The 27124-nt window shown below is 36.7% G+C and overlaps 2 protein-coding genes across 6 annotated transcripts in view; both read right to left on the bottom strand.

Moving 5' to 3' along the window:
- Positions 1 to 6391: 6391 nt before the first annotated feature.
- On the bottom strand, positions 6392 to 21367 carry LOC107705466 (coiled-coil domain-containing protein 150-like). Of its 4 annotated transcripts, none has more exons than XM_016508774.1 (25): positions 21170 to 21367; positions 19455 to 19817; positions 18386 to 18564; positions 17596 to 17712; positions 17185 to 17314; positions 17048 to 17091; positions 16886 to 16978; positions 15535 to 15642; positions 15086 to 15210; positions 14403 to 14580; positions 13316 to 13384; positions 13016 to 13108; positions 12850 to 12933; positions 12591 to 12689; positions 11562 to 11627; positions 11356 to 11480; positions 10833 to 10905; positions 10613 to 10737; positions 10269 to 10386; positions 9940 to 10110; positions 9793 to 9861; positions 8823 to 8954; positions 8395 to 8481; positions 7812 to 7949; positions 6392 to 7005 (listed from the first exon to the last, which is right to left on the bottom strand). In XM_016508774.1, exons 2-25 carry the CDS (start codon positions 19813 to 19815, stop codon positions 6871 to 6873), a joined length of 2919 nt encoding a protein of 972 aa, XP_016364260.1. In that variant the 5' UTR covers positions 19816 to 19817; positions 21170 to 21367; the 3' UTR covers positions 6392 to 6870. The 4 variants fall into 4 exon arrangements, with proteins under 4 accessions (XP_016364260.1, XP_016364262.1, XP_016364259.1 ...); XM_016508776.1 differs by having other exon boundaries at positions 19455 to 19746; XM_016508773.1 differs by lacking the exon at positions 21170 to 21367 and adding an exon at positions 19922 to 20203.
- An 87-nt stretch (positions 21368 to 21454) lies between these two features.
- Positions 21455 to 27124, bottom strand: part of LOC107705467 (ubiquitin carboxyl-terminal hydrolase 16-like) — a 9226-nt gene continuing 3556 nt past the window's right edge. Inside the window, exons 9-17 of one of the 2 annotated variants that reach the window (XM_016508777.1) lie at positions 25437 to 25524; positions 25196 to 25277; positions 24918 to 25063; positions 24669 to 24842; positions 23254 to 23908; positions 22365 to 22459; positions 22183 to 22269; positions 21937 to 22084; positions 21455 to 21754 (exon numbers count right to left, since the gene is read on the bottom strand). In XM_016508777.1, the coding sequence (XP_016364263.1) occupies positions 21630 to 21754; positions 21937 to 22084; positions 22183 to 22269; positions 22365 to 22459; positions 23254 to 23908; positions 24669 to 24842; positions 24918 to 25063; positions 25196 to 25277; positions 25437 to 25524 (1600 nt within the window). In that variant the 3' untranslated portion in view covers positions 21455 to 21629. The remainder of the gene's footprint in view (positions 21755 to 21936; positions 22085 to 22182; positions 22270 to 22364; positions 22460 to 23253; positions 23909 to 24668; positions 24843 to 24917; positions 25064 to 25195; positions 25278 to 25436; positions 25525 to 27124) is intronic. The other variant, XM_016508778.1, reaches the window with a different exon arrangement.

Here is a 27124-nt window from a genome sequence, read left to right as displayed (position 1 = left end):
AATGCATAATATTATTATATTATATAATACATCTACAGTATTGCATGATTAATAATAATAATAATTACACAATCACCGGCCCTGTGCTGGATCCGATATCAGCACCGAACAACCCGCGCGATCAGATGACTCGAGCCTAAAGTGATGACATGCCATTGGAAAGGAGCCACCCGTCAATGAATATGAGTCCTGAATGTGAGATTTGTAGTGGATCACAGCAGATGAGATTGACTCGCGCGGCGGAAATCATCGCAGACTCGCACACAAACTATGCGCGCAATGTCACCGCGATCATGACGGAGCAAATCCTTAAAGGAGCCGCGACACAAATACAGCCGCCGGATAGAGTGGCTATGGCCAGGAGTCAAGTTTGACTGGTTAGTTTTAGCAGTTACTACACCATAATGCAGGCTACATTTTTACCCAACATACAGATTGGGAATATTTATATCATATATGTGACCCTGGACCACAAAACCAGTCTTAAGTGTAAATTTTTCGAAATTGAGATTTATGCATCATCTGAAAGCTGAATAAATAAGCTTTCCATTGATGTATGGTCTGTTAGGATAGGACAATATTTGGCCGAGATACAACTATTTGAATATCTGGAATCTGAGGGTGCAAAAAAAATCTAAATATTGAGAAAATCGCCTTTAAAGTTGTCCAAATGAAGTTCTTAGCAATGCATATTACTAATCAAAACTGAAGTTTTGATATATTTACGGTAGGAAATTTACAAAATATCTTCATGGAACATGATCTTTACTTAATATTCTAATGATTTTTGGCATAAAAGAAAAATCAATCATTTTGACCCATACAATGTATTTTTTGGCTATTGCTACAAATATCCCCCAGCGACTTAAGACTGGTTTTGTGCTCCAGAGTCACATATTATATTTAGTTACACTAGTAGCTGATTTTTATTTTTTACTCGTTCTAATAAATCAATTCTATAATGTCTACTGAGAGCTATGTGTTAGCATTCCCATAAAAAAGTCATAAATATCAATCATATATGGAAGTGATATTTAAATTATTGTATGGTAGTATAAAATTGAAAAGTTATCTTCTGGCAGGCTGAGAAAGTGTGTAGTTTGTCAAATGTAGCAAGATATTAAAACACTCTAGTCTAGTTTAAGGCCTACAGAGCCTTTAATGTGAAATGGTAATGGAATTATGGAAAGCAAAAGTATTTCAATGGTTTTTTGTTTGCAAACATTCTCCACAAAGTATCCCTGAGTCCACTTGCTATATAAACTATATTTCAATGCTTTTGTGAGAAAATGCAAAGTTTTATGGGACAATGCATTACTTTTGTGAGAGAGAGCACAAAAAGTTTTACAAGCAAATGCTGAATTTCTCAGGGGAACAAAATACTTTTTCCACAAGAGAGATGGGAGGAAAATTACATTTTAGTGCATTCTCTCAAAAAATATTTTTTGCGTTGAAAAACTATATTTTAATGCTTGTGTAAGCGAATACAAAGTTCTTCAGCGGAATGAAATACTTTTGCGAGAAGACACGGGAGGAAAATTTGTATTTCAATCCATGCGCTCGCAAAGCTTTTGCATGAAAAACTATATTTCAGTGCTTGTGCATGTAAAGTTTCTCAGGGAAATGCAATACTTTTTGTGAGAAAACACAACGTTTTGTCAGCAAAAGCAGTTTCCAAAAGAATGAAATACTTTTGTAATAGACAGATGGGAGGAAAAATTTGAAACATCAAAACACAGAGTCTTATTAAAACCATATAAAGCAGTCAGCATGGCTTTCTATTTCTTTATTAATACTTTAAATGCTGTTATGTCATTAAAAGTTAAGGCACATTTTTAGATCCAAGTCCTGCTGGAACACATTTTAAAATAAGAGTATGTTTGCTGCTGGGATTGTATATCACAGATGTGTCATAGAAACATGCACTTCTTTGTGCATATGCTTGTGCACACACACACACGCAAACACACACGCACACGCACACACACACACACACTTTAACCAAAAACATCAGCAACCTCTTGTTAAGAGGCATTCAGTCATGAGTAATCAGAAGTATACATTCTGGTTAACATACAATTCTGTCATTAATGGTTTCATGTGACGTCCATCAATGTTCATTTGTGGATCTCTGTGTGTGTGTGTGTGTGCATAAGTTTGCATGCTACAGACATGTGCAATACTACAGTCACTTCTCAGTTGTACTGACTCTGAGCACAGAGGCATCAGATCTGGCCCGGTTCCTGGGTCAGTCGGAGTCTCCTGCGTCTCAGGTGCTTTGGCATGAAACTAGAACCCTGTAAATGCATTTGGAGCCAACATGGCCGCCACAGACGTGAATGCTGGTTGCTGGGAGAGGCGCTCTGTCAGAAGCCAAAATCGAAGACTCCTTCAACATACTCCAAACATGGCACAGAAAACCACTCCTTTATCAATCCATTCAACCTTATGATTGTGTCCAATTCATCCACCGAACTCGGCATTGGGAAGGAACAAGGGGAAATGAAAGAGAAAGACAAGGGCAGAGGAGATTTGGCTATTTGGAGTCTTTTTACTCGATGGCTCCGGGTCTCGTCGCCACGTAGACCAAGAGGACGATGAGCAGCACGAGCACAGCGAGCGTCGGTAGAACGATGGTTGTCACCTGCTCCCGCGCCTCATGCATGGCCTGTTTGCGCTCCTTTTTGTCCTTCCACGACTCCTTCTTCGGCTTGCCCTTCAACTGGCGCATGGCTCAGTGCGTTTCCACACAGCGGGTCACCGGCGATCCCAAATGAAAACCCAAAAGACAATCTCCTGTGAAAGCATATACAATGTTGTGATGCTAAATGTTTTGATAATTATTTTCTATTGAAGCACATGAACAAAGATTTGTAAAGTTGTAGCAATTAACTTTATATAATATATATATATATATATATATATATATATAATTTCAAGTTTAAATTTACAGAAATATTAAATGTATTTTTAGATGCTTTTAGTGGTCTTTAACGGATAAAATTTTTATTTGACTTTAGGTTTTTAATCCCTTTGCTTTTTATCAGTAAAACGATCCTGCAGTGTGACAAATTAATTTTTAAGTATGTCATGAATTAAAAATGCATAATTATTGAAAGAACTTGAATTATTAAAAGATTTCGATTTCATCCATTAGGATTTGACTGGATGTGAAGTCAGTGGAAAAGTTGTTTCAGAGGCACAGCAAGTTATTATATTTTGATAAGAGGGGAGTGAATACACCAGGAGTGTATATGAAAAATATTAATACTCTATTAATAAATTATAATCTTAACATATTATTAAAAAATTATTAAAAAATTAAAAACCTTGTTTGTGCATTTTTCTGTTAAATGATCCTGATTTTTAGATTTTTAAGTATGTCATTTAAATCATGAATGCATAATAATTGAAAGGTGTTTAGGGTGGAGTATAGCGTGTCACACTGTAGAATGCTGCTGTCACTACAAAATAAAAAATGTACATGAAATATTGCTCAATATCTGTGGCTTCACACCTTTATAAAGTTTTTTTTCACCCGTAGTCATGGCAACTGAGCAAAGGCCAGCAGTAAGAAATCTGAATGTGGAACTGCAGCAGTGCGCGCACACACACACACACACACACGCTCTCACACACACACACACACTCTCACGCACACACACACACACTATCTCTCTCAAACACGCACACACACACACACACACACGCTCTCACACACACACACACACTCTCACGCACACACACACACACTATCTCTCTCAAACACGCACACACACACACACACACACGCTCTCACACACACACACACACTCTCACGCACACACACACACACTATCTCTCTCAAACACGCACACACACACACACACACACGCTCTCACACACACACACACACTCTCACGCACACACACACACACTATCTCTCTCAAACACGCACACACACACACACACACACGCTCTCTCTCACACACACACACAGAATGAAGCAGAACAGCAGCCGTGGACACAATTCCCACCAAGACAAACAGGAACTGGGTGTTGTATCCTGAATCTTAAGATTTTGTGCACACATTAAGTGTGTCCCATAATGAACTACTCACTTGAGGGAAAAAATTAACTCTATACAGTTAAACTAAACACTTTTACAAACAAAAAACAAGTCAATTTTCACTTTACAAACAGCAGTATCTTGCAGATCAGCTCAGGTGAGTTAGGCTAATCTGGGACATGAGGCTCTGATTTCTTGATCTCGGAGTAAATCTCTTAACTTTACTAGTAGTCGATCAGTGACTGATGTTAATACTGATGTCTAGCCATAAATATTAATGCTAATACATATAATGGTAACACTTTACAATAAGGTTCCATTAGTTAATGCTAGTTTATGTATTAACTAACATGAATGAACAATGAGCAATACATTTATTACAGTATTTCTTCATCTTTGTTAATGTTAGTTAATGAAAATACACACGTTCATTGTTCATGTTAATTCACAGTGCATTAACTTATGTTAACAAGCACAACTTTTGATTTTAATAATGCATTAGTAAATGTTGAAATTAACTAAGATTAATAAATGCTGTCGAAGTATTGTTCATGCTTAGTTAATGTAACTAAATTAGTTAACTAATGAACCTTATTGTAAAGTGTTACCATATAATACAATTTAGGAACAATTTAATGACTGCAAATGAGATGTAAACACTCATATGAAACACTTGTTGAAAAAATTAATTAAAATAATAATAATGATAAAAAACTTTAAAACAGTATTGTTCAAAATCTACTGACAAAAAAACACTTGTAGCTTTTTTTTGGGATTTGTGGAGAAGGATTTTAAAATAAATTTGAATAAGACTAAAGAATCAATCTGGCCAATTTGTTTGACTGATTCAATGAAAAGAACCAATTCAAATGTATTTAATTCAGAAACTTCTATGACTAAACTGTTTTATTAATTCCCAATACCACAAAATTATGTCCTATTATCGACCAGGCCGATTTTTTTATTTTATTTTATTTATTTAAATAATTATTGATTTATATTGGTGAATCATGAAACATTACCACATTTGATCTAAACTGATTTGATAAAATCTAATTTGTTGGTGCACAACTTATTAATATGTATAATAATGTCCTAGATTACCTTAACTCACTCTATAACACAACTACACAAACATTCCAAACCCACCAAGCACAACACAGCATAACAAGAACATGATATGTCATGCTGTGTGAATTCATGCCGATTCATGTCACATTATGAATCAGTTCTACAGGTGGGTGTGTTGAACTTCTCTGCACGTGAAAACAAAAGTTACAGATCTCAGTATCTCTGCTCGAGACACACTAAAACAGCGTTTGAGAAAAGCGGAGTCTCAGTCAAGCTCTCAGATCAGGCTAATACAGTACAGAACATACTAGAACTCTACCGCATGACAGCACGAGCCGCACACTTTCTCTTCTGCATCGAAGTTGCGCGTCGGTGTTTACGATTAAACGAGTTCATACCGACAACAAATCAACGACCTGTTGCATGCGAAACGACTTGACAACTATCCGGGCTCCACTTCACACACGCGGATCGCCCTGTTGCTTGTGAGAATGCGCTAAACGTGGACAGCGTCTCGTGCAATGCGGGGACACTTCCACGCACTTTTCGCTTACCGCTGCAGTCTGTGCACCGCCCGGAGGGGTTTCGTACAGTGTGTTTTTAATTTTCCGCAGTCGTTGTCACGGTTCCCGGAGGTTTTGAGTCAGTGAGCGGGGGCTCGACCGAGATTACGTGGCAGTACCGGAGCCGCGCGAGCTCTCTCTCTCTCCCTCTCCCTGCGGGGGCACGAGACAAGGAGGAGGTGAAAAAAGAAAAAAAAACATCTGTAGTGACAGTGAGTCCTTACCACCGACAGGGGGAGACGAGGAGACGATAAACAGAGCTGAGTGTTCTGTTACACAAAAACTTTTGCAAATTGTTTTTTTTTTTATAACAAACAAAATGCCCGCATTACGTGACACTGAAATGTGTGTCTTGAGAAATAGCACCTGTTTCCGTAACATACTCAGAGGAGCGGCCCACAGGGTTTTAGCCAATCAGAGTACAAGGGCTGGCTTTTTACGTGTTCTGATTGGTCTGACACATCAGTGATGGGCGGGGTTTGGGAGAAAGCCGTGTGGTCGAGGAGACGAGAACTGTTCAGTTTGTAGACACTACTAAACGCTCAAGAGAAGTAACATCTTTTGAGCAATGAATTCCCTTGGAAATATATTTTAAAAATAATATTATGAATAAAATTACTTCAAAATCTTTATTAATAATCCTAAATTACTGGATGGATCAAATTCTTTGGTATGTGTGTGTGTGTGTGTGTGTATATATATATATATACATATAAAAAAACAATTATATAAATACAATACCTGAATATACACACAAAATAGAGGTTGTCCCTTTCTTACAGCAAGACCTCACCTCCCTTGCAGTTATATTTGTACTTTCTGGGGTTTCATTTAGCAGGTATAGGAGTTTGACCTTGTTTTATTGCAATTGAATAACTTTGTTGTGGGCTGCAGGCAAAGAACATGTTTAACATGAGTAAGTTGTGAGTAATTAGCCGCATGTGGTCATAAAGTGCAGCTCTGTTTCCACTTCATTTTATAAGCTGACCATCTGTGTCTTTCAACACACACACACACATAACATATTTTTGATAGTGCATTTTTTAGTTTCAAGCAATCAAATACATGTTTATGGTAAATATGTTTGATATGTACTTGCATACAACACACCTACTGTAAACAATTATTTCAAGCAGATTACATGCATGATCTAAGGGTTTTTGATGCACTTCTCCGTGGAGGCTGTTATCAGGTGGTCAGCGCACGTACATGTCCTGTGGGTGTGTAACTGCCAGCGATGCGTCCCAGCTCTTTCTTGATCTCCCAACGCTGAAGAGCTGAGGCCCAGGGCTCCAGTTCAGGGTCAAAAAAGCAAACACGAGTCTATAAACAGAGAACAGCCTTCAGGTCACAAATAAAAACATACAGAAGGACCAGAGATGTCATTGAGCGCAAGTTGAATGAATTTGAATGTTTCACTTTGGACAAACATATACCTATATCTGTATTTTTTTATCTATATTTTTAATATACACTACCATTCAAAAGTCTGAGTTTGGCAGAATTTTTTTGAAAAAAAAAAAAATTGTGAAAGAAAAAAAAATCAATAGAAAATAATTTTGACAGAAATTAATTTGATAATTATACGGTAAAAACAGTAACATTGTGAAATACTATTGCAACTTAAAATAACTGTTTGCTATTTAAATATATTTTAAAATGTAATTTATTCCTGTGATCAAAGCTGAATTTTCAGCATCATTACTCCAGTCTTCAGTGTCACATGATCCTTCAGAAATCATTCTAATATGCTGATTTCTTATTATTAGCAATGTTGAAAACAGTTTTGCTGCTTCATATTTTTGTGGAAACCTTTTTTATTTATTGATTAATAGAAATTTCAATAGAACTGCATTTATTTAAAAACAGAAATCTTTGGTTACATACATTTTTATAAATTTAATGCATCCTTGCTACTAATTGTAAAATGTATCAAAATTAAATTCCTTTTTTTTTTTTTTTTTAATCATTTGAAAATGTATTTTCTTAATCCATTTGCCAAACCAGTTCAAATTCTTCTAAAAATGCTTCTGTACAATTGATCACTGAATTTTTAGGAGCCTTTTTAATGAATTTTCAACAAACGGTATAAAATAATTTCATGAATTTTGCAGTGTCTCATTTGCTACCTGAGCTGAAGTGGACCATGTGCCGTCTTTTCCCATCTTGCAAAAGCTCTCTGTGAGTTTCTGTGGCTCAGCCTGGCCATTATAGCTCTCAGATTTAGGGCAGAGCCCTCTGTGGTCCTCATCCATGTTCTCTGTGATCTGAGGAACAGAGAAGCGGGATGCAAACGAAGGAATCAAATCAAAGGCAAAATTGAGAGGCAAAAGAAATTTCCCTCCTCTGGAGAGCTTGCATGATTTCAACACTGGCTGTGGTCAGAGAAGGAGGCGGCATCCTAAAGTCTGACATGCTTTTGAGCATCAATTTCAGGATTTTAGAACACAGGAGATGATCATATTGGAAACACAACAGCATTCGGATTCAGTTTACTCAACAATAAAGAGAAGGAGGCGGCATCCTAAAGTCTGACATGCTTTTGAGCATCAATTTCAGGATTTTAGAACACAGGAAGATGATCATATTGGAAACACAACAGCATTCGGATTCAGTTTAAAGGGATAGTTTACTCAACAATACAAATTCTCTCATTATATGTCTCTATTATTATTGCTAGTGTATAAACGGATGATGATGGGGTTTGTTTACCTGCTGTGACTCCAGATAAACTTCCCTGAGTCTCACTTCTGCCTCATCCCTCTCATCCTGGAGCCGTTTCAAACTCTCTTCCAGGTGCTGCACACACATAATAGCAGCATTCAGCACAAAACCTCTGATTATTCCTTTACATAATGGCAATTCTCCAGCACTTTGTTGGTCTTGCAGTATTGATGGCCTGAAGGGCAAACAGACAGGAAGATGAAGGGAACTGTGGCTTGCTGATACTGCACAGAGGAAGGAAAATGAGGAGAGAGAATCACAAAGCAAACAGAAACTGAGAAAGAGATGAAAGAAGAAAAGATGGGCAGAAAAGGAGGATGGTACTAATGGTTCCTGTAATTTCACATGGACCACAAGAGCTGAGGGCACCATCTGGGACAGTGTCACAGATTTAAGGTGAACAAGAGAGCACTGACCCGACATTTCTCCTGTAGAGTGCGATTGAGATCTCTTTCGGCCTGTAGCTCCGCCTGCTGAGTGGAATACAGACACTGCAGCTCAGACTGGAGAGAAACCATCTCAGAACGCAGCTGGAGCAAAGACTGAGACTGAAACACACACATAACACACTGTGAGATAACATGTTTAATAGGGATGGATCGGTCGGGACGTTCACTGTAGTCCAGCAAGTTGGTTATAAAGAGATTATCCAAATTTTCTTAGGATGTTAGCTCTAATATTGTTAGCAGAAGTGCTTCAAAGGGTGAATTTAGAAATGAAACTTTTGAGACTGTTCAAGCTAGTAAAGCAGCGCTTGTATAATACATTTTCTGCCTTCAACAATACATTTCAAGACAATTATGGTCAAACTTCAAATCAAGTTTGATGAACAGTGCTCCTATTATTATTCACAATACTTAAACGTATTTTTCTGCGAGGAATATGTAAAATAATAATTCTGAATAACAGTATTAGATTGGAAATCACTTTAAATACATCTAAGCAAAATTCTATGAATGAATATTCTAAAAATGAATTTTATTGTGCTCAACAAAATGAAATGCATTATAAAAATTACGATTCAAATATGCCTCAAATACAGCACTTCAACACATTTTTTATAAACAATGAAATTATATATTAATATTAATGAAATATTAAGGCGAGTAAAATATAAATAAAGTTATTCAACTTATTGATCTGCATGGATAATCCGCAAGGGGGCAGAAGACATGCTGTAGAAAAGGTTTTTGGGACAGTATTATGTAAAAGATGTAGAGGCCTTAAAAATTCATGTATAAAATATGATACATATATCTTTTTTGGGTTAAGACAGAGTAGTCGTTCAAAAAAACATCAACTGGGATTTTAAAAATATCTGGTTTAGCATAACCTTCAGAGAGGCGATTTTCACTTGTCTGTATATAAACAGGTTTGAATGCATACCTGTTCATAACTCCTCCTCTTATATTCATCCTTTGCTTCTTCAAGACTTCCAATTTCTGCTTCTAAATCCTGTCGGGAAGGCAAAGATGATGCAAAAAGCTCTGCCTGTATCCAGTACAGATGTAAACTGTGGGTAACGTGACACACCTTGATTCTCAGAGAGTGTTTCAGAGCTGTTCTGTTGTCCAGATACTGACTCAGTTGAGACTTCTGATTGGACACCAACTTCTCCAGCTCAGACACCTTCTCTCGAAGCTCCTGATTGGCTTGTGAGAGGTCACCTGACTTTGCCGATGCATCATTTAATGCCTTCTTCAGCTATATAGAAAACAGGAGTAGTGAATCAAAATAGAACTGAATCAAAGTCATATATATTTATAAAGCACTTAAAAAACTAGAGTAGATCAAAATGCTGAACATTAAAATCTACCAAGACACAACTAATTTACAAAAATATTAAGATTATTTAATATTACCCTCTGTGCCGACTTCCTCCCAGAATCTTTTTCTCTTTTGAGCAAGTTCTTGAGGGAATCTACATGTTCTGTCAATCGACGGATCTCTGCTCTCGCCTCTTTAAGCTCCACCTCCCTGCTGATGTAATTATGTATAACGTGAGCTCAAGAAAACAACAGGGTCCTTTATTTGAACATAGCTTATAGTTAAATACATAATAGACCTTGGACACGTGCATACAGAAAATACATGAACAATCCAACACGAACAGATAATCCATGCAAAAGTTTAGGCATGCACCATATATCAGTGACTGGTAAACCGTAATGTTCATAATATACCATAATCTCACAACTTCCCTTACCTCTCGCTGAGGGCGTTTTGTTTCTCCTGAGCATTGTGGTTTTCCCGTAAGGCCTGCTCTAAACTCTGGGCAAGTTTCCTGTTGCCCAGCTGAGCTTCGTCAAGTGCTTTCTGCAAAGGTTCAACCTTACAAAAAATGTATGTAAACAGTTAAACAACTCCATCACATCTCTTATTTATTTGACATTTATTTGGTCATCGGTGCGTTTGTGTGCATTTACCTTCTCATTGTTCCTTGCGTTGTGATTCTCTACTTCAGCTTCAAGCCTCTGAATCTCTTCCATAGCCTGCAGTCTGACAAACACACAACATAATGCTGATTACTACAAACAATCACTGAGTGAAAACACACAAAAATCATGTTTACAGTAATGCACTTATAATGGAAGTCTATAGGGCTAGAAATTAGCAAATATTCCAGAGAGAAATTAGCAAATATTAAAGCTCTTTATTAAGTGTTAACTTTATTAAGTATTAACAAACTCATCTCTGTCTTGGATTGCCTGAAGGTGAGTAAATTTTCAGAAAATTTACATTTTTGGCTGAACTATTCCTTTAAACATGCTCACTGTGAATACAGCACTTCTACAATGAGTTACACTGAAACTTTTGGGTAATGCTACATCCATGCCACAAGTCCTGCCATATGGGCCAGTGCAACAAGAAACGAGTCCCCCGTTAAGTTGCATTGACTCTGTTCCTTTAATCAGACGTTTGTCCTCTTGTAGTCTCTCTCACACATACCTCTCTCTCCCGAGTGTGTGTAGTTCCTGTGCTCTTTCTCTCAGCTCTGCATGCAGTGTCTGTGTGTTCTGCTGCAGACGAGCGTGAGACGACAGGACGTTCTCCAGAGTTTGTGCTACTTCATTCTGTTACGCACAAAACATAAAAATTGATCTTTTGTTAATTCAACTAATAGGTTTTAATTGTCTTTCTTATGAAAAACTCACCGTGTCTCTGTGCTGTTGCTGATGTACACAGAGTTGCTCTTTTAGTGTCTGATTTACTCTCTGCATCTGAGAATAAGAAAGAAAGAGTGTTAAATATTCAGTAGTTCACTAGTTGAAGGGGTCATATCATGCATTATTTAATATTTCCCCTTAAAGTTCTTTTATAAAGTTTTTGGTTCTGAAAAACAACCATTATTTTGTTTTAAATCACCATTTTGCACCCTACGCCCAAAAACACTTTGCTGCTCTCACACAGTTTTTAAATGCTCCATCATTCCATAACAACCATATAAAACAATGGGCACTGAAATGAGATGCACGAATCCTCTGTTCTGCTAGTATTATATTGCTCTGGCTCGGCAGGATAAAATTATAAACACAGAATGGACATTGTTAAATGCTATTAATATGTTAATGTTTTGCTTTCTAATGTCTAGAATCTAGGGATGCAAGTTATAATGGCACCATTTCAGTTAATGACCGATATTATAGAAAATACAAATCATTTAATAACACTGTTAAATCTAATCTCAGAATGAATATCCATTTTCATATTGTACATTATAATGCTGTGATGTTTAACATGCACTTGTAGCATTTAAAACGACTGGTTTTAGTTTTTAGTGTTAATTTCATTTACTTTTTAGTTTTAATTTTAAAATCAGTCATATCAAGAAAATAATTTTTGGCTCGTCAGGTATCAGCCAGAACTGTAATACTGGCTCAGCACTACAGAAATCTTGTGGTTTTTAAATGAAGAAGTTTTGTTGCTTAGTATATTTATTATTTAGTTTATTTATAATTGACTGTCTTTTTGGACTGGAGAGGAAGTACAGCAAACTATTTGACCTCAAAAGATGTTGGTAAATCTGATTCCTCATGATATGAACCCTTTAATCAATAAACAGTGTTAAAATGTTACCAGTTTCAGTTGCTTTTCTGCCTTCATGCTGTTCAGTTTCACACACCTGAGAGGCAGAGAGCTTGTGAAAGTGGTTGTTAGACAGAGGAGTGTGTGTGTGTGTTTACCTGTGTGTAAGTGTTCTGCAGCGCAGTGTTGCTCTGACAGTGTTGAGTACATTCTGCTTTCAATGTCTTCAGGTCAGTGGCCATCTGCTGCACCCGTGCCTGTGTAAACACACACACACACATACACGGTCTGTTCATTTGAAGCCTGGTGTGTGTGTTCATCATATGACTATTCAAGCATCATTGTATGTCACACTGTGCAAAATGTGTACAATAAATCCATATACATGCAACATATGTGTGTCTGTGTGAAACAGACCTGTAGCTTGCCCTTCTCATAGGCCAGTTTGTTCTTGCTGTCTGTCGAGTCCCAAAGCATCTGTTCAATCTGACGATGAGTTACCTGAGAGAAAGAGAGACTTACTAGCACACTCTTCTTTTGACGAGCATCTGACTCTTGATCTCGTGATCTTTTGATCTCAAACCTGTTGATGCTCCAAGGCTGCCAGTCTCTCCATCAGCTCCTTGTTGTCCTTCTTCTGTTTCCGCAGTGCTGAGTTCACCATGGTCAACTCCACCTGTCAATCACAGGGGGAAGAAGAAGATGTTTATGGTAATTGCTGTAGTGGAGTCAGTATAGCAGGTCAAATGAGCTCCATTTTATAGCCAGCAAATACATGAGAAAAATGTCAAAGTTCAGTGTAAAAACTCAACCAGGAACTGAACTGATCTCCTGGATGCACTAGAGAAGGACAGGAAGTGACCTCATATTTGGTCAGCAGTACCTTGATCTCTGACAGCTGTGTTTCCAGAATGTTCTTCTCCTTCTCCAGCAAAATGACTGCAGAGTTCATCTGAGATTTGGAAATAAAAAGTTCATTACAGCAATGGGCCACAAGTGGCTGTGTGGTACAGTGCTTTTACAAACGTAAAGAGCTGTTGTTAATATGATGTGAAAAGAATTACGGTGGTAATGCACAAGCACTTGTTGCTGTATTGCTTTGATAAAACGGCAGCTTTTTAATAGTATTAATAAAAACAATAACAATAAAAATAATAATATATTAACATTATGAATTTTTAATATTAATAATTATAATACATGTATAATCAATACAATATGTATTTATTATTATATAATTATTAGTTTATCATTATTATCATCATCATTATTTTTAATAATAATTTAAATACTATATTGTTATTACCATCAAATTAATCATGTTAATATGATACTTTGTATAATGTGTATATTAATTATATAATTATGTATACTTTAATAAAACATTGTAGTAGTATTATTATTATTAAATCATTTTGTTATTGTCATTGCCATCATAATTATTATTCATAAACATTTATTTATTTTTATTATCAAATTCATCATTTTAATAAGTAATACATTATAAAATGTGTATATGTATGTGTATACATAATTATGATACATTGTCTAATGCGTTTATGTATATTAATTATATAATTATGTATAATTGAATAAAACATTGTAGTATTATTATTATTATAATTTTGTTATTGTCATTGTTATTATTATAATTATTATTAATAAAAATGTATTTGATGCATCAAATTAATCATTTTAATAAGTAATACATTATCAAATGTGTATATGTATATTATGTATAATTTATCATATATAATTATGATACCTTTTAATACATTATATATAATATAATATAATATAATAATACATATTGCTACTGCTACTACCACTACCAATAATAATAATAATAATAATAATAATAAATGTTTCAAATGTGGTTCAGTGCCAGAACTATCTGTATCATTCATATACATTTAAACAACATTGCTTGTGTCCTTTTCTTTTAACTTATAAAAGAACTTTCAACTGACCTTACTCTTTATCTGATCTCTCTCTTCTCTCAGGGTCTCTCCATCTTTCACGGCACAGCTGAGCTCCCCCTGAAGCCTCTGGATGGTGCGTTCCAGCATCTGCTGATGATTGACAGCTGTCTCCTGGGAAACGGTGGAACTCTGCTGCAGTTTGCCATGATCTGCCTTCAGTGCCTCCCTTTGAGAGAAATTAAAAGAGCTGACAATTACAAACAAAATTAAGATTCTGATGTCATTTACAGTACATTATGTCAGAACTGTGATTTACAATCATATTTTCTTTTATCTTGTGTAGTTTTGTTAATGGTTTTCAAGCATCATTTTTTTTGTTTTCATTTAAATGTTTTAGTTTTGAAATGTTGTTGTATGCATTTGTCATTTTTATTTAATTTCTTTTATTTTCTTAAATGTGTGTATATATATAGTATTTATAGAGTTTTAGCTTTTAGTTTTAATTACTTTTTCTTATTTGTAAGTCGCTTTGAATAAAAGCGTCTGCTAAATGACTAAAAGTAAAAGTAAAAAGTAAAGCATCATGCAACATTTTGCCATCAGCCTAATCTAACAATCTACAAGTGAGATGAATTTGAGCCAAAATACGGTAGCGTTTTCTTGGATACAGCATTTGGCATCAGCAACATAAGATTTTTCCTGCTGTGAATGATTTATAGTGTGTATCTCACAGCTCTTTCTGCAGGGTGAGTTTCTCTGATATGGTACCCTGTAGTTCAGCCTGGATGCTCCTCCTGGCTGTGTCTAAAAGCAGATCCTGCTCCTGAAGGTGTTTAGACACACGATCTCGCTCCGCCTGAACAAACAGCACAAGTACAGCAGTGTCTGTGAGAAACTATCAGCAGAACTTTTGTTCAGTTTTACTCTTACTGGCATATTTTCCAGTTCTATCCTTCTTAATCATTTGTTTAATTAGTGTTAATTTGCTACATTTGTTTTATTATCTTATTTTACTTTGCTCTGCTATTTCATTTGAGAGCATAAATTAAACTAATCCTATTTTACTGTTTAGCTATTACTATTATTGTTATTTTGTTTCTTATGACACCTTGTCAGTTCTAATGTACAATTGTTTTTCATGCCATCAAATGACATTAAAACTGAAACTAAATAGAAATACCTTAATTTTGTTGTGATATTCTGTCTGCAGTCGAGTGTTTTCCAGTGTTAATGAATGAAGAGCAGAGCTCAGCTCTGAACACTGACCCTCTAACTCTTCATTCAACACCTGAGAGAAAGAAAGAGGTCAACTTTTTATATTAAGCTTTATTCATAACATGCACAAACATTTTCACATCAGGGGCCGGTTGCATAAACTGTTTAGACTAGTCTTAAAAAGTTAGCCATCTAAGTTGTTTTCTTACAGACTGGTCATAACTGTTTAAAGTCAGTTGCAAAAATGTAGATTGTCCCAATTTTAATCAGAAAAGTGAGACTAATTATCCCTTGGCTAACTGCTAATTGGTCAAACTAGTTCTTAAGACACAGTGTCTATGTTTATCCAACCGGTCCCAGAAAAGGAAACTTTATCATGTTGTTGGCTTAACAAAGATGGATGGATACATATGGGCCAGATGAATAACGGCCTAAATTGCAGTCTGTTTTTCACACAAATTATTTGAACGACTTCAGAAGTTTATAGAGCACAGCAAAGAAATGATATGCACTACTAGATGGTACTTTTATATGCTTTTGGAGCTTGACATTTACAATTACCTTCCATTCATCCCTCCTTGACTTTCACAGATGATAAAGTCACATGGGTTTGCAGTAAATGAAAGGATTTTTATTCTTTTAATATTGCAGTATCAGTTTTTATTTATTCATTTATTTGGGAATATTGTAAGAGCCCATTTTTAATCATTTAAAAGCTTTATGTAAATATTTGCAACTTTTCTGACAAAAAAAGTTCATTCAGTTTTATTTTTAAATGAAGAGTGTAACTTCATTATTCAAACAAAACAGTGAAGACAGAAATAACATATGCGGTTTTCATTGTTTTTTTTCAACAAAATTGTGCTGGTTTTTTGTCAGAAAAACTTTAAAAGCTCTGAGAAACTGTCTGCAGTTGATGTTTTTTCACATAAATTCTTCAATAAGAACAATTTAACTCCTTATTTTTTCAACAAAATTGTGCTGTTTTTTTGTCAGAAAAACTTTAAAAGCTCTGAGAAACTGTCTGGAGTTGATGTTTTTTCACATAAATTCTTCAATAAGAACAATTTAACTCCTTATATTGCAGCTCACTCTTTTTTCCCTTTAGTATTATAATATATAATATAATATTTTCAAGACAATCAGATTATGGGGGTTAGGCGAACGTTTTTCCACTTTCAAATGGGGATGTCACCAAACAAAATTGAGAACCATTGCTCTAATTCAAATCTGTACAATGACAGTATGTTGGCTTTGTTGAGCAAAAATAAATATATAATGCTGAACAGATTGTGTTTGTGTGTGTGTGTGTGTACCTGGACTTGATCTGCAGCTGCTCTGAGGTCTCGTCCATCTCTGATGAGTCTGCTGTTCTCCTGCTGTTGTTTCTGCAGAGCCGTCTTCACGCTCTAAACACACACAAGCATCATGAGACGTTTCATTCCCGCTGTCAGTGTTTCTCTCACATGTTCTCGTACCTTGATCTCTTTGGTCAGCTGTGATATCAGAGTCTCTTTCGCTCCTGCGATGAAACAAAACACTTTAGTTTCACAACCAACAGACATACTGTAGCATAAACATAGTTTGGAATGTCCCAGAATTCAGTGTTTCTGACCGGATTGATCTCGGAGCTGCTGACACTCTCTTTCCAGGCCCAGAATTCGCTCCGCCCTCTTTTTTAGCTCCTCCCTGTTTGCCCGTCCGTCAGTACGCAAGGCGTGGCAGTCTGCTTGAAGAACCTCCACCTGACAAGACACCAGCAAAGTGGACAGAAAGCTTAAATTAGGCATTTTATGAATGTCTTGAATGGTGTTTTGTATTGGCCCATTTTATCGTCCATCAGGAGAAAATCGCAAGTCTGATCATTTAGAAACAGCCTCTTCTCAACAAGACACGTGATTCAAGATCATTCATTACTGTAGCATAGAAATTGCTGGACAAGTTACTCAATTATATTTATCAATCAGACATGAAGTGAGATCATGGCAAATGAGGACATAATATGAACCTTTTCTAGTCAGTTTACCTGTCTTCTCTCCCTCTCTACCACTCTCTCCATCTCCTCCACTCTCAACAGCACTGCATTGTGGGATTGCTCCGCCTCCAAGTGTGCTGCGGTCTCCTGTGCCATCTGCTCCTTCATCTGCGAACAGATGCAGAAGGTCAAGAACTATCAAATGAGATTGGAATAACTATTATACTTATCACATTATAATGATTTATCAGTTTAAATTGGAAAAATATGAATATACACTCTTTAAAAACAGTGCTGTTATTGTTAACTAAAACTAAAAATTATTGAAAAAAAAAAACATTTCTGTTAATTGAAATAAAGAACTCTGGAATAAAAAATTTAAATATTAGGTGAAAAAGAAACTTTTTAACACCACCCTGTAGTTCTAAAATTACAAACTGAAAAAAAAAAAAAACGAAAAAAAATAAATAATAATATTAAAATATATATAAAAAATGCACATAACAGAATTACTAAAAATTCATCTAAAATAAAAATTGCAAATATAAAAATATAAAATAATAATTTATATATTAAATTCATTAATAAAACTATAATAGCATATACATGATACTAAAAAACACTGCTAAAAAGGCATGTTTAATGTTTTTATTTATTTATTTATAAATAAATACTAGTTACCATTTCACCTGAAAAACAAATGGTGATTTTTTAAAAATTATTATTATCTTTGGATTTTTTTGCAGTTCATTTAACAATCCTTATAAATATCCAATAAATATTAAAAGCACAAATATTGCATGTAATCTCTTAATTAATATGAGTCCATGAGCTCTATTACTTTAGCGGGGGTGATGTTCTCCAGCGCCTCCATGAGTCTGAGCACCTCCCGCTGCGCCTCTTGTCTCTGCTCACAGGCCTGCTGCAGCTCATCCTGTAACTGCAGCACCTCCCGCCGTGAAGAGCGCTGCTCCTCCTCATGCTGCTCCTGCAGCGCGGCTAATCGCTCCTGCAGACGCGCTACACACAGAGGGAAATTACAAACTGGAAACTGCTCCCACAGATGCACGCTGACAAAATTAATGTGAAAATCTCTTACACACACACCTTTACTTAGTTATGTAAATGGGACACTGCATAGACTTTTATTGTTTTCATATACAGCTAATTATAAATACAATAATCTTATAGAAACCTTAGCAGAAAACTTTCTGCATTTTTATAACGTAAAAAAATGACTATTTTATACTGTTTTTACAGTATAAAATGTAAGTTTTAGAAGATTTTGTTAGGTTTTGCTCACTTTTGGGCACAATTATTATTACAGGTATTTATTGCAATATAAAATCAATATACAGTTCAGAAAATAAATCAGTTTGGTTTTACATTTTCTAAATAAATGAGTGAATCTCAAGACTGTAAAGTCATGTCTCTGGCCTAATGGCCTAAATCCCACGATTTAGGGAAGTCGTGGCCTAATGGTTAGAGAGTCGGACTCGTAACCCAAAGGTTGCGGGATCGAGTCTCGTACCGGCAGGGATTGTAGGTGGGGGGAGTGAATGTTCATCCTCTCTTCCTCCTTCAATACCACGACTGAGGTGCCCTTGAGCAAGGCACCGAACCCCCAACTGCTCCCCGGGTGCCGCAGCAAAAAAATGGCTGCCCACTGCTCCGGGTGTGTGTTCACGGTGTGTGTGTGTTCACTGCTGTGTGTGTGCACTTTGGATGGGTTAAATGCAGAGCACTAATTCTGAGTATGGGTCACCATACTTGGCCACATATCACGTCACTTTCACTTAAATGCAATGTATCACTTAAATGTAATGTATCTCAAATATCCATTTTTCATGCTGTTGTAATGCATAATTCACTTTTAGATTCACACACACATGCACCACTCGAAAACTGACCCGTGTGGGATGGATTGAGCTCTCTGTCCGTCTCCAGACAGAAGGTGGTGAGTTTCAGAGCGTGCAAAACACTTTCTAATCTGCACACTCGTGCGACCAGCGTTTCACACTGTCTCCACAGCAAGCCCTCTCCTACGGCACTCAGGGCCCGGTGGATCCTCACAGGACTGATGGGACGCTTAGAGGAGCTCCCGTCCGAAGAGATCACGAGCAGCTGATCCGCTGATGCTCCCAAAGAGCCCAGACTCCTCACTAACTCCTCTGTCTGCTGCTCCGCTGTCTGAAGACGCCGCTGTAAGATGGAGAGAGACTCAGGGGCCGTGGCCCCTAAACTCAGGGGACAAATCACTGACCTGGACATTACTGAGATGATAGATAGATAGATAGATAGATAGATAAAAACTCTTTAAAGATTATAATCGTATTAACGTGAAAATTTAAATCAGTGCAAACGCACAAACACTCACCGGTAAAGTTACTTGACGTCGGCGAATATCTTTAACAGAACATTTGCATTTCCGTCACACGCTGAAACGTTAAATAAGCTGTTTGTTTGTATGAACTGAATGCAGAGATTTCATTTGTTTTTATCTGTTGTTGTTGCTCGACTGAGCCCAGCGCTTCCGGCTTAGATGGTTACCGTGGAGACCGTTCCCTCTCGTGCGCCGTTCTAAACTCCCGCCATAGCGAAAGAAAACGAAACTAGAGTGGAAAAAATGCTTTGAAATAAATAATTACGGAAGCGAGGCGTAATGGCCCGGAGGTTCTATCTGATTGGTCAGGTATGTAAATATACAAATTAAACGTTTAATTTTAACTCTTCACTGGGTGTTTTTGATTTTAATACCTTTCAAAGTTTCTCAAAATCATTACTCTGCTGTAAATTTTTGTTCAAACTACTGCTGAGAGAACGGCCAGGTCACGTGGGGTTTGTTACTTTTCTCAGCGCAGTCCAGGCGGAACTAATCACAGTCGTTTGTGATGAGAGGACACGGGATTTTAGTCAATCGTTTTACAGCGATTGATGCGTCTGATATTTATGTACATGAGAAATCATATCTTTAATTTATCAGTTTGAAAGATTAAAATTTCTAGTACACAAGTTTCTTCCCAAGAAACGTAAACCGCCTTAATATTTGAGCGCGGCTGAATGGTGGATTGAGATTGTTGAACCATCAAGCGCCCCGTGAGGAAGTGTGTTATAATACATTACTATTATTGCGCAGTAAATGCTGCCGCCCAATAATATTCTGTTTCCTTGAACTCAATGCACAACACAAAGTATTGTTTTGACAAGAGACGCTCGTTTTGAGAAGTGAAAATTGTCAGTTTTATTTGTGTATTTCAAGCCGCCTTAAAATGTTAGAAAACAAACATTTGCCATTATATTGAGGACAGCAAGGTATTTATTGCAATATAAAATTGTACCAATATATATTACAGTTGTGTTATATTTTAGAAATAAAAAGAATGAATCTCTGTAATGTCGGTCATATTTCACCCCAAAATAAAAGGAAAATGTAGTTTGATTATTTTACATATAAAAATTAATCCTATTCTTAAGACCATTATTTATTAGATTTTAAACACATTCTTAACACCGATAACATTAAAAAATGTGTCCATGATAATTTACTAAACATAAATAAAAATAAGACTCCTTTATAACAATGAGAATAAAATATATATATATATATATATATATATATATATACCATTAATTTTGGGGTGGAATATGACTTTTCCTTATGAGATTCATGCAAAATGACTATCAGTCTTGGCAGCAGAGTCCAGGAAGATTGCAGGATACTCAGAGACTCTTTGAGAAACGCTGTATGAGACAAATAACCGCAACACAGCCCAATCAAACCGTTCCATCATGATCTAGAGGTACGAAAAAATATTTCATCGCTTTTGAGTCACCACTGAAAATGATTAACTTCAGTTAAAAAATAAATCCCAAGTAAGTTCTGCATCTTGTTTGAATGAATAAAAACTTTCCCCTGAACAGCAGCTGATAACAGAGAGAAAAAATAAAAGACGATGCCCATACAAAACGACTTTGATTCAAGTTTTCATTTGCAGAGTGTTTTAACAGGATTTCCCAGCAGCAGCAGCAGCAACCAAGTCGGAATGAAGCACCAGCAGCCCTTTGTTTTGAAGATCGTTCCCGAGTTATGAGATCTTCTCGTAGAACAGGAGGTAGGCTTGGGAACTCTGCACTTTGGCCTCTGGAACCAGATGAACACTGCTGTCGCTAATGTGAAACCATGATCCTTTACTGGCCTCGGCGTGACCTGCTACGAGATGATTGGAAATAGATGATAATAATCAAAATGTCACTTTGTTTCCAACTAAATGCGATTTGATGCAATAAGCTTGCATCGAATTTAACTGATTTTATGTCCTCCGATATTAATGCATGTTCATATAAATCCACTAAGTTAAGCGAAACCTCAGATTCAGCAGTGCAGATACTCACAACCAGCATCGAGCCCGTTTTCTACACAATTGTGTGTTGAAGGTCGTGATTTGACGTAAGCTGTATAATGTCCAGACCGCATGGTGCCGCTGTGTTCCACTATACCGTAAAGACTATACAGCACTCGCGTCTCGCCCTCCTTCACTTCCTGAAAACACAGTTTTGAGTGAGTTTACTGAACCCAGAACCCAAGGAGTGATGTAAGGATGGAAAAATGTCGTGAAAACCCAACGATCATTTACTCACCTTGCAGTTTAAAGAGCAGAATGGTGCGAGATCCAGGATCCGAGGAAACTGCACATGTCTGTTCACCTTACAAACACTGTATCCAACCTACAGGTGAATGACACAATGAAGGGCTTAAATGCAGATTTCTTTGAGTGTATTGGCGTGAAGATATCTGGCAGAGGAGGAACAAGCTGTTTTACCTGCTGGAATCTCTTCAGGTGGAGCGTGAGAACTGCCGGAGGATCAGAGATCAGCATCTGCTTCAGGGCATCTCTGTAAACAGCTTTCTTACAACCTGACGACAACAACAAAATCTGTTTAGAAGCACTGCTTTCACAATAGAGGTTTATGAAGTTTTGTGTTTAATGACTAAAAAAAAATAGCTCATTTCAGGAGATCCCAAAAAAAAATTGGACAGCAGCAAATACAGATAAACGGTGTGCAACGATTTTTGGAAGCTTATTATGATCATTTAAAATCTGAAAGTGGTCAGGGATGAATAAAGTTATAAATTATACATATTAAATCTAAACATTTAATATATTTAATGATCGCAAAATGAGATGTTAGAAAATAGCTCAAACATTTATACTGCAAAATATTTAAATTCGCAAAAACATTGCCATCAAAAGCTCAAGGGTTTGAACATTTGAAAAGGAAGAATAAATATTTCTATTGTAACTTGTAGTGTTAGTTGTCTCTTCTATCTAGAGATCGAACCAAAAAAAAAAAACGTAAAAGTTACTGTTTCCATTAGTAACAGAGTTTATGTTCTTTTTGTCTCAGCAGTGGATATATGTAGAAATCATAATATATGACAAAATAATCACAATAAGTCATGCAGCCCCACTGTAGAATAAAAGGGGGGGAAAACTGATATTTTATGTTGACTTGAATGTCATACAACCATTAACCAATATAATTAACAATACCAGTATTGTTAAATTATAGAAATACTAAGTAACTTAAAATTTCAGGGGGTAAATATGTTCTAAGTGGTTCGGCTGACAAAACGTTTCTGAACCCTAGACTGGGCTGTCAACTGAGTTTAAAACAGAGACAAGAGGGAGCTAAAACTGAGCACAGTACCGTCTGCGGCTTTATGTCCAGACTGGCGTTTTGTGCAGGTGACACACATCAGTCTGTTGTTCTCTGTGAGATGTTCCACCTCAGTGAACTGATACAGGCAGGACTCCACCGAACACTCCTGCTTCTCTGGCGCCGCCCTGCTGGCCAGTGATTGAAAGGCCAGCTCCGGGTCCTGATTCACCACTGTGTATTCTTTAGCATCACCTGAGGCCTCATCTCCATTCTCCATCTCATCTTCTGAAGCTGTTTTTAGTGATACAGCATTCAGTTCTTCTACTAACTGATCCTCTTCATCACAAAGCTGGTGAGCACAGTCCTCTTTCTCAATTGCATTCACATCTTCTATTTCTTCTCCCTCCACAGACACATCTTCAGTGGTCTGATCTTCAGATAAGGCAGTGAAGCGGTTGTTGACAGAAGTAGCATGCTCTTGCTCGGATTCCTCGTCATCTTCATCCTCATTTTGTGAGCATGCAGTAGGTTTCTCAAGGCTCAAATGCTCCTGGATGTTTTCGCCTGATTCTGCATCAACGCTGCCATTTACTGATACACTCTGATTGGAGGCGTCTGCTGGATCGGTGCTGCTAGCTGTGCTCTGATTGGTCAGAGAGTCTAGAATGACTTTACTGCCCAGTTTCTGCTGACGTCTCTGACCCTATGGACACAAAAGTCAATAATAAGCATATAGCTGTATCTCACATCACTGGAATTCTACTTTATATTTTGAAAATTATGTTACTGGAACATGATATGTGGAAAACAATTTGGGACAAAAAAAAAAAAAAAAACTTAATTCTGAAAATTCAGGCAGGGTGTCAGAGTTTGAAACGGCAATTAATAATAAATAGCAATATTTTGCAATTTAATTCTAGCTTATGTAATGGTGATATATACATAATAGAATTTAATGAAGTGAGCATTTATTTTACATATTTTCCTCAAAATTGAAAATAAAGAACAGTTGAGGCTAAAATGTGCATTAATCGGCCAAAGCAATTATTAATAAATGGCAATATAAAGGCAATATATACATAATAGATTTGAATGAGAATTAAAGAACATTATTTTACATAATATTTACTCAAAATTCTCAAAAAAATTCAGATTTGGAGCTAAAATGTCTGTTAATCGTCTAAATAATAAACTGCAACATTTTTGCAATTTAATTCTGGCTCATATAATGGTGATATACTAGAGAAATTAAATGAACATTTATTTTAAACAATATATACAACAAAAAAAATTATAAACAGTTTGAACTAAAATGTCTGTTAATCATTCAATGTCGTTAACACTAAATGGCCATATTAAACAGCCTGTTCAATATATAAGAGTTTCACTAATTATAACAGACGTAATTACAAAGACATTATTATTCCCACTTTATTGATTTGAACCTGTGTGTGTGTCTTTACCTTGGCTTGTTTCTTGGCCTGTTTCTTTGCTTTCTTCTGCTGGTACTTGCTTCCTGTTCCTGTAGGCATGTCTTCATTCCCATTGGCCAGAGATGCTGTGTTTTCTCGGTCTCCATCATCACTGACGCTGCTGCGATACTGGGTGGCCTTCTTCTGATTCTTCTTCCTGTAGGCCTGGAGGAAACACTCAAATCTGTTCACTTTCCCAGAATATTCACATGAGGGATAAAGCAGCTATATGAAGCTCACCTCATCAGCTACAGGAAGAGAAAGATCCAGAAACATCTCTGTCACCAGAGACACAGTTCTGCACTCTTTACACATCACTCTGCTGCTCATCTCTCCACCAAACCCTCGGTCCACAAAGTTCTTGGGTGCACCGTTTTTCTCGTACTCTGGTGAAAACGATGCAAGAGAAAATTTAAAGCTATAGATATAATTTTACTCATGTTTTGTGTTTAATCATGCTTTAACATTACATGAAAATATATCATTTGCCATTCTGGTAATCTGATAATGACTTGTACCTTTAATAACCTTCTTCATCTGCTCTGCCTCTAAGCTTTTGCCAGAGTTTTTCAAAGCCTCCAGAATTCCAGAATTAACTCTCTGGAAAATACAGGGAATAAATAAACAGCAGAAGGACTCAGTTACACTAAAATGTCTCAAACATGCTTTATAGTCAAATGAAATGACAGGAAACAAGCAGACATGAGTCCACTGCTAAGATGATACACATTTCTTCAGGTCTGTGTTAGAGGTTCATACTTTCACTTCTTCTGCCCTCATGCCGTCCAGAAGGTACCGCAGAAGCTCCTGACTGTCCTGCTGCTGAAAGCCTTTAAATCGTGGAGCTCTGTGAACAACAGATAACAAGAAAGACTGCATTTATTTAATATACAGAACACAGACAAAAACATGTATATTATAAAATATTATTGCAATTTAATATAATTGTTTTCCATTTTAATATATTTTAAAATATAATTTATTCCTGTGATGCAAAGCTGAATTTTCAGCATCATTACTCCAGTCTTCAGTGTCACATGATCCTTCAGAAATCATTCTAATATGCTGATTTGGGATCATTTTCAGGATTATTTGGTGAATAGAAATTTCAAAAGAACAGCATTTATTTGAAATAGAAATCGTTTGCAGTATTTATGACTTTACTGTCACTTTTGATCATGTTATTGCATTTTTGCTGACTAAAAGTAGTCAGTTGTTTCAAAAAATAAAACTGACCTAATTTTAATGACCCCAAACTTTTGAATGTAGGGTAAAATTTGTTTGAATTATTTTTGGAGGCTTTGTCATTTTATCTACTGTAAAAGAGAAAAGTAAGTCAGAAGAGAATGAGACATATATAGGGTGCGTTCACACTTGGCATGTTTGGTTCGACCCTGGTGTGATTGCTCTGTTAGTGTGGTTCATTTGAGCATGTGTGAACGCTGCCATCCGAACCCTGGTGCGCACCAAACAAGTGGACCGAGACCGCTAAAAAGATGGGTCTCGGTCCGCTTCCAAACGAACTCTGGTGCGGTTCGAATGATATATGAACGCAACACGGACCAAATACTTCTAAACTAACCAAAAACAGGAAGTAATGACAAGACGCGACGCTATGCGACATGATTTGACGACGCGGTGTAACCAAAACAAAATGAGCAGAGGGCAAACGTGGAGCAACGATGAGGTAAAGTGCCTTTTATGAACTCCTTGTGAGTTTGGAGGTGGTGAAAATAAAAATTTATGTACAGGCAAGAATGAACACGCTTAGTCCAGCAGACGGCATTAGGTGTGTTCGACTTAAAGGGTTAGTTCACCCAAAAATGAAAATTAGGCTGCGTTTTACTCACCCCCGAGGCATCCTAGGTGTATATGACTTTCTTCTTTCAGACGAATCCAGTCGGAGGTACATAAAAAATTGTCTTTGATCTTTCAAGCTGTTTAATGCCACTCAGCGGGTGTTGCATTGCTTCAGTCCAAAACAAGTTAAATAAAAATCGCCCATCCATAAAAAAGTGTCTCACACGGCTCTGGGGGGTGAACAAAGGCCTACTGTAGCGAATCGATGCGTTTTTGTAAAAATTATAATTTTGTAAATATTCAAAACGTAATAATCACTTGAGTCTAGCTTGCACTCACTGTTGTAAACGGAAGCAGTTCCGGGGGATTGACGTATGAGGTCAGCTTTGCGCATGCGCCGCTCAGAAGTGACACACACGGAAGTGCAGGGGGAGAGATCAAAACAAAACAACGGTCACTAATTAGAAGTACAAAACGAGGATTTGTAAAGAAGAATGTCGGAGGATTTCGATATAAGCTAAGAGGAGACTGGTTTTCCTTTGCTAAAGTAAGGAAACTTTGCTCCTGTAAACAAACGTTGGTTTTCACGAGACGCACCGGCGCATGCACAACGCTGACCTCAGAGGTCATCCGCCCGGAACTGCTTC

Source organism: Sinocyclocheilus rhinocerous, unplaced genomic scaffold (assembly GCF_001515625.1).
Source record: "Sinocyclocheilus rhinocerous isolate Xijiao unplaced genomic scaffold, SAMN03320098_v1.1 scaffold3340, whole genome shotgun sequence".
Lineage (NCBI taxonomy): Eukaryota > Metazoa > Chordata > Actinopteri > Cypriniformes > Cyprinidae > Sinocyclocheilus > Sinocyclocheilus rhinocerous.
This window is presented reverse-complemented; position numbering and strand designations above follow the sequence as displayed.

Bases quoted from the DNA above. Each gene is read 5' to 3' on its own strand.
- LOC107705466 (XM_016508774.1), bottom strand. From the start codon at position 19,815: ATGTCCAGGTCAGTGATTTGTCCCCTGAGTTTAGGGGCCACGGCCCCT. The intron at 17,092-17,184 runs GTCAGAAACACT...GTTTCATCGCAG, and splicing joins GCAGCTCCGAGATCAATCCG to GAGCGAAAGAGACTCTGATA. The intron at 11,628-12,590 runs GTAAACACACAC...TCTTATTCTCAG, and splicing joins TGCAGAACACTTACACACAG to ATGCAGAGAGTAAATCAGAC.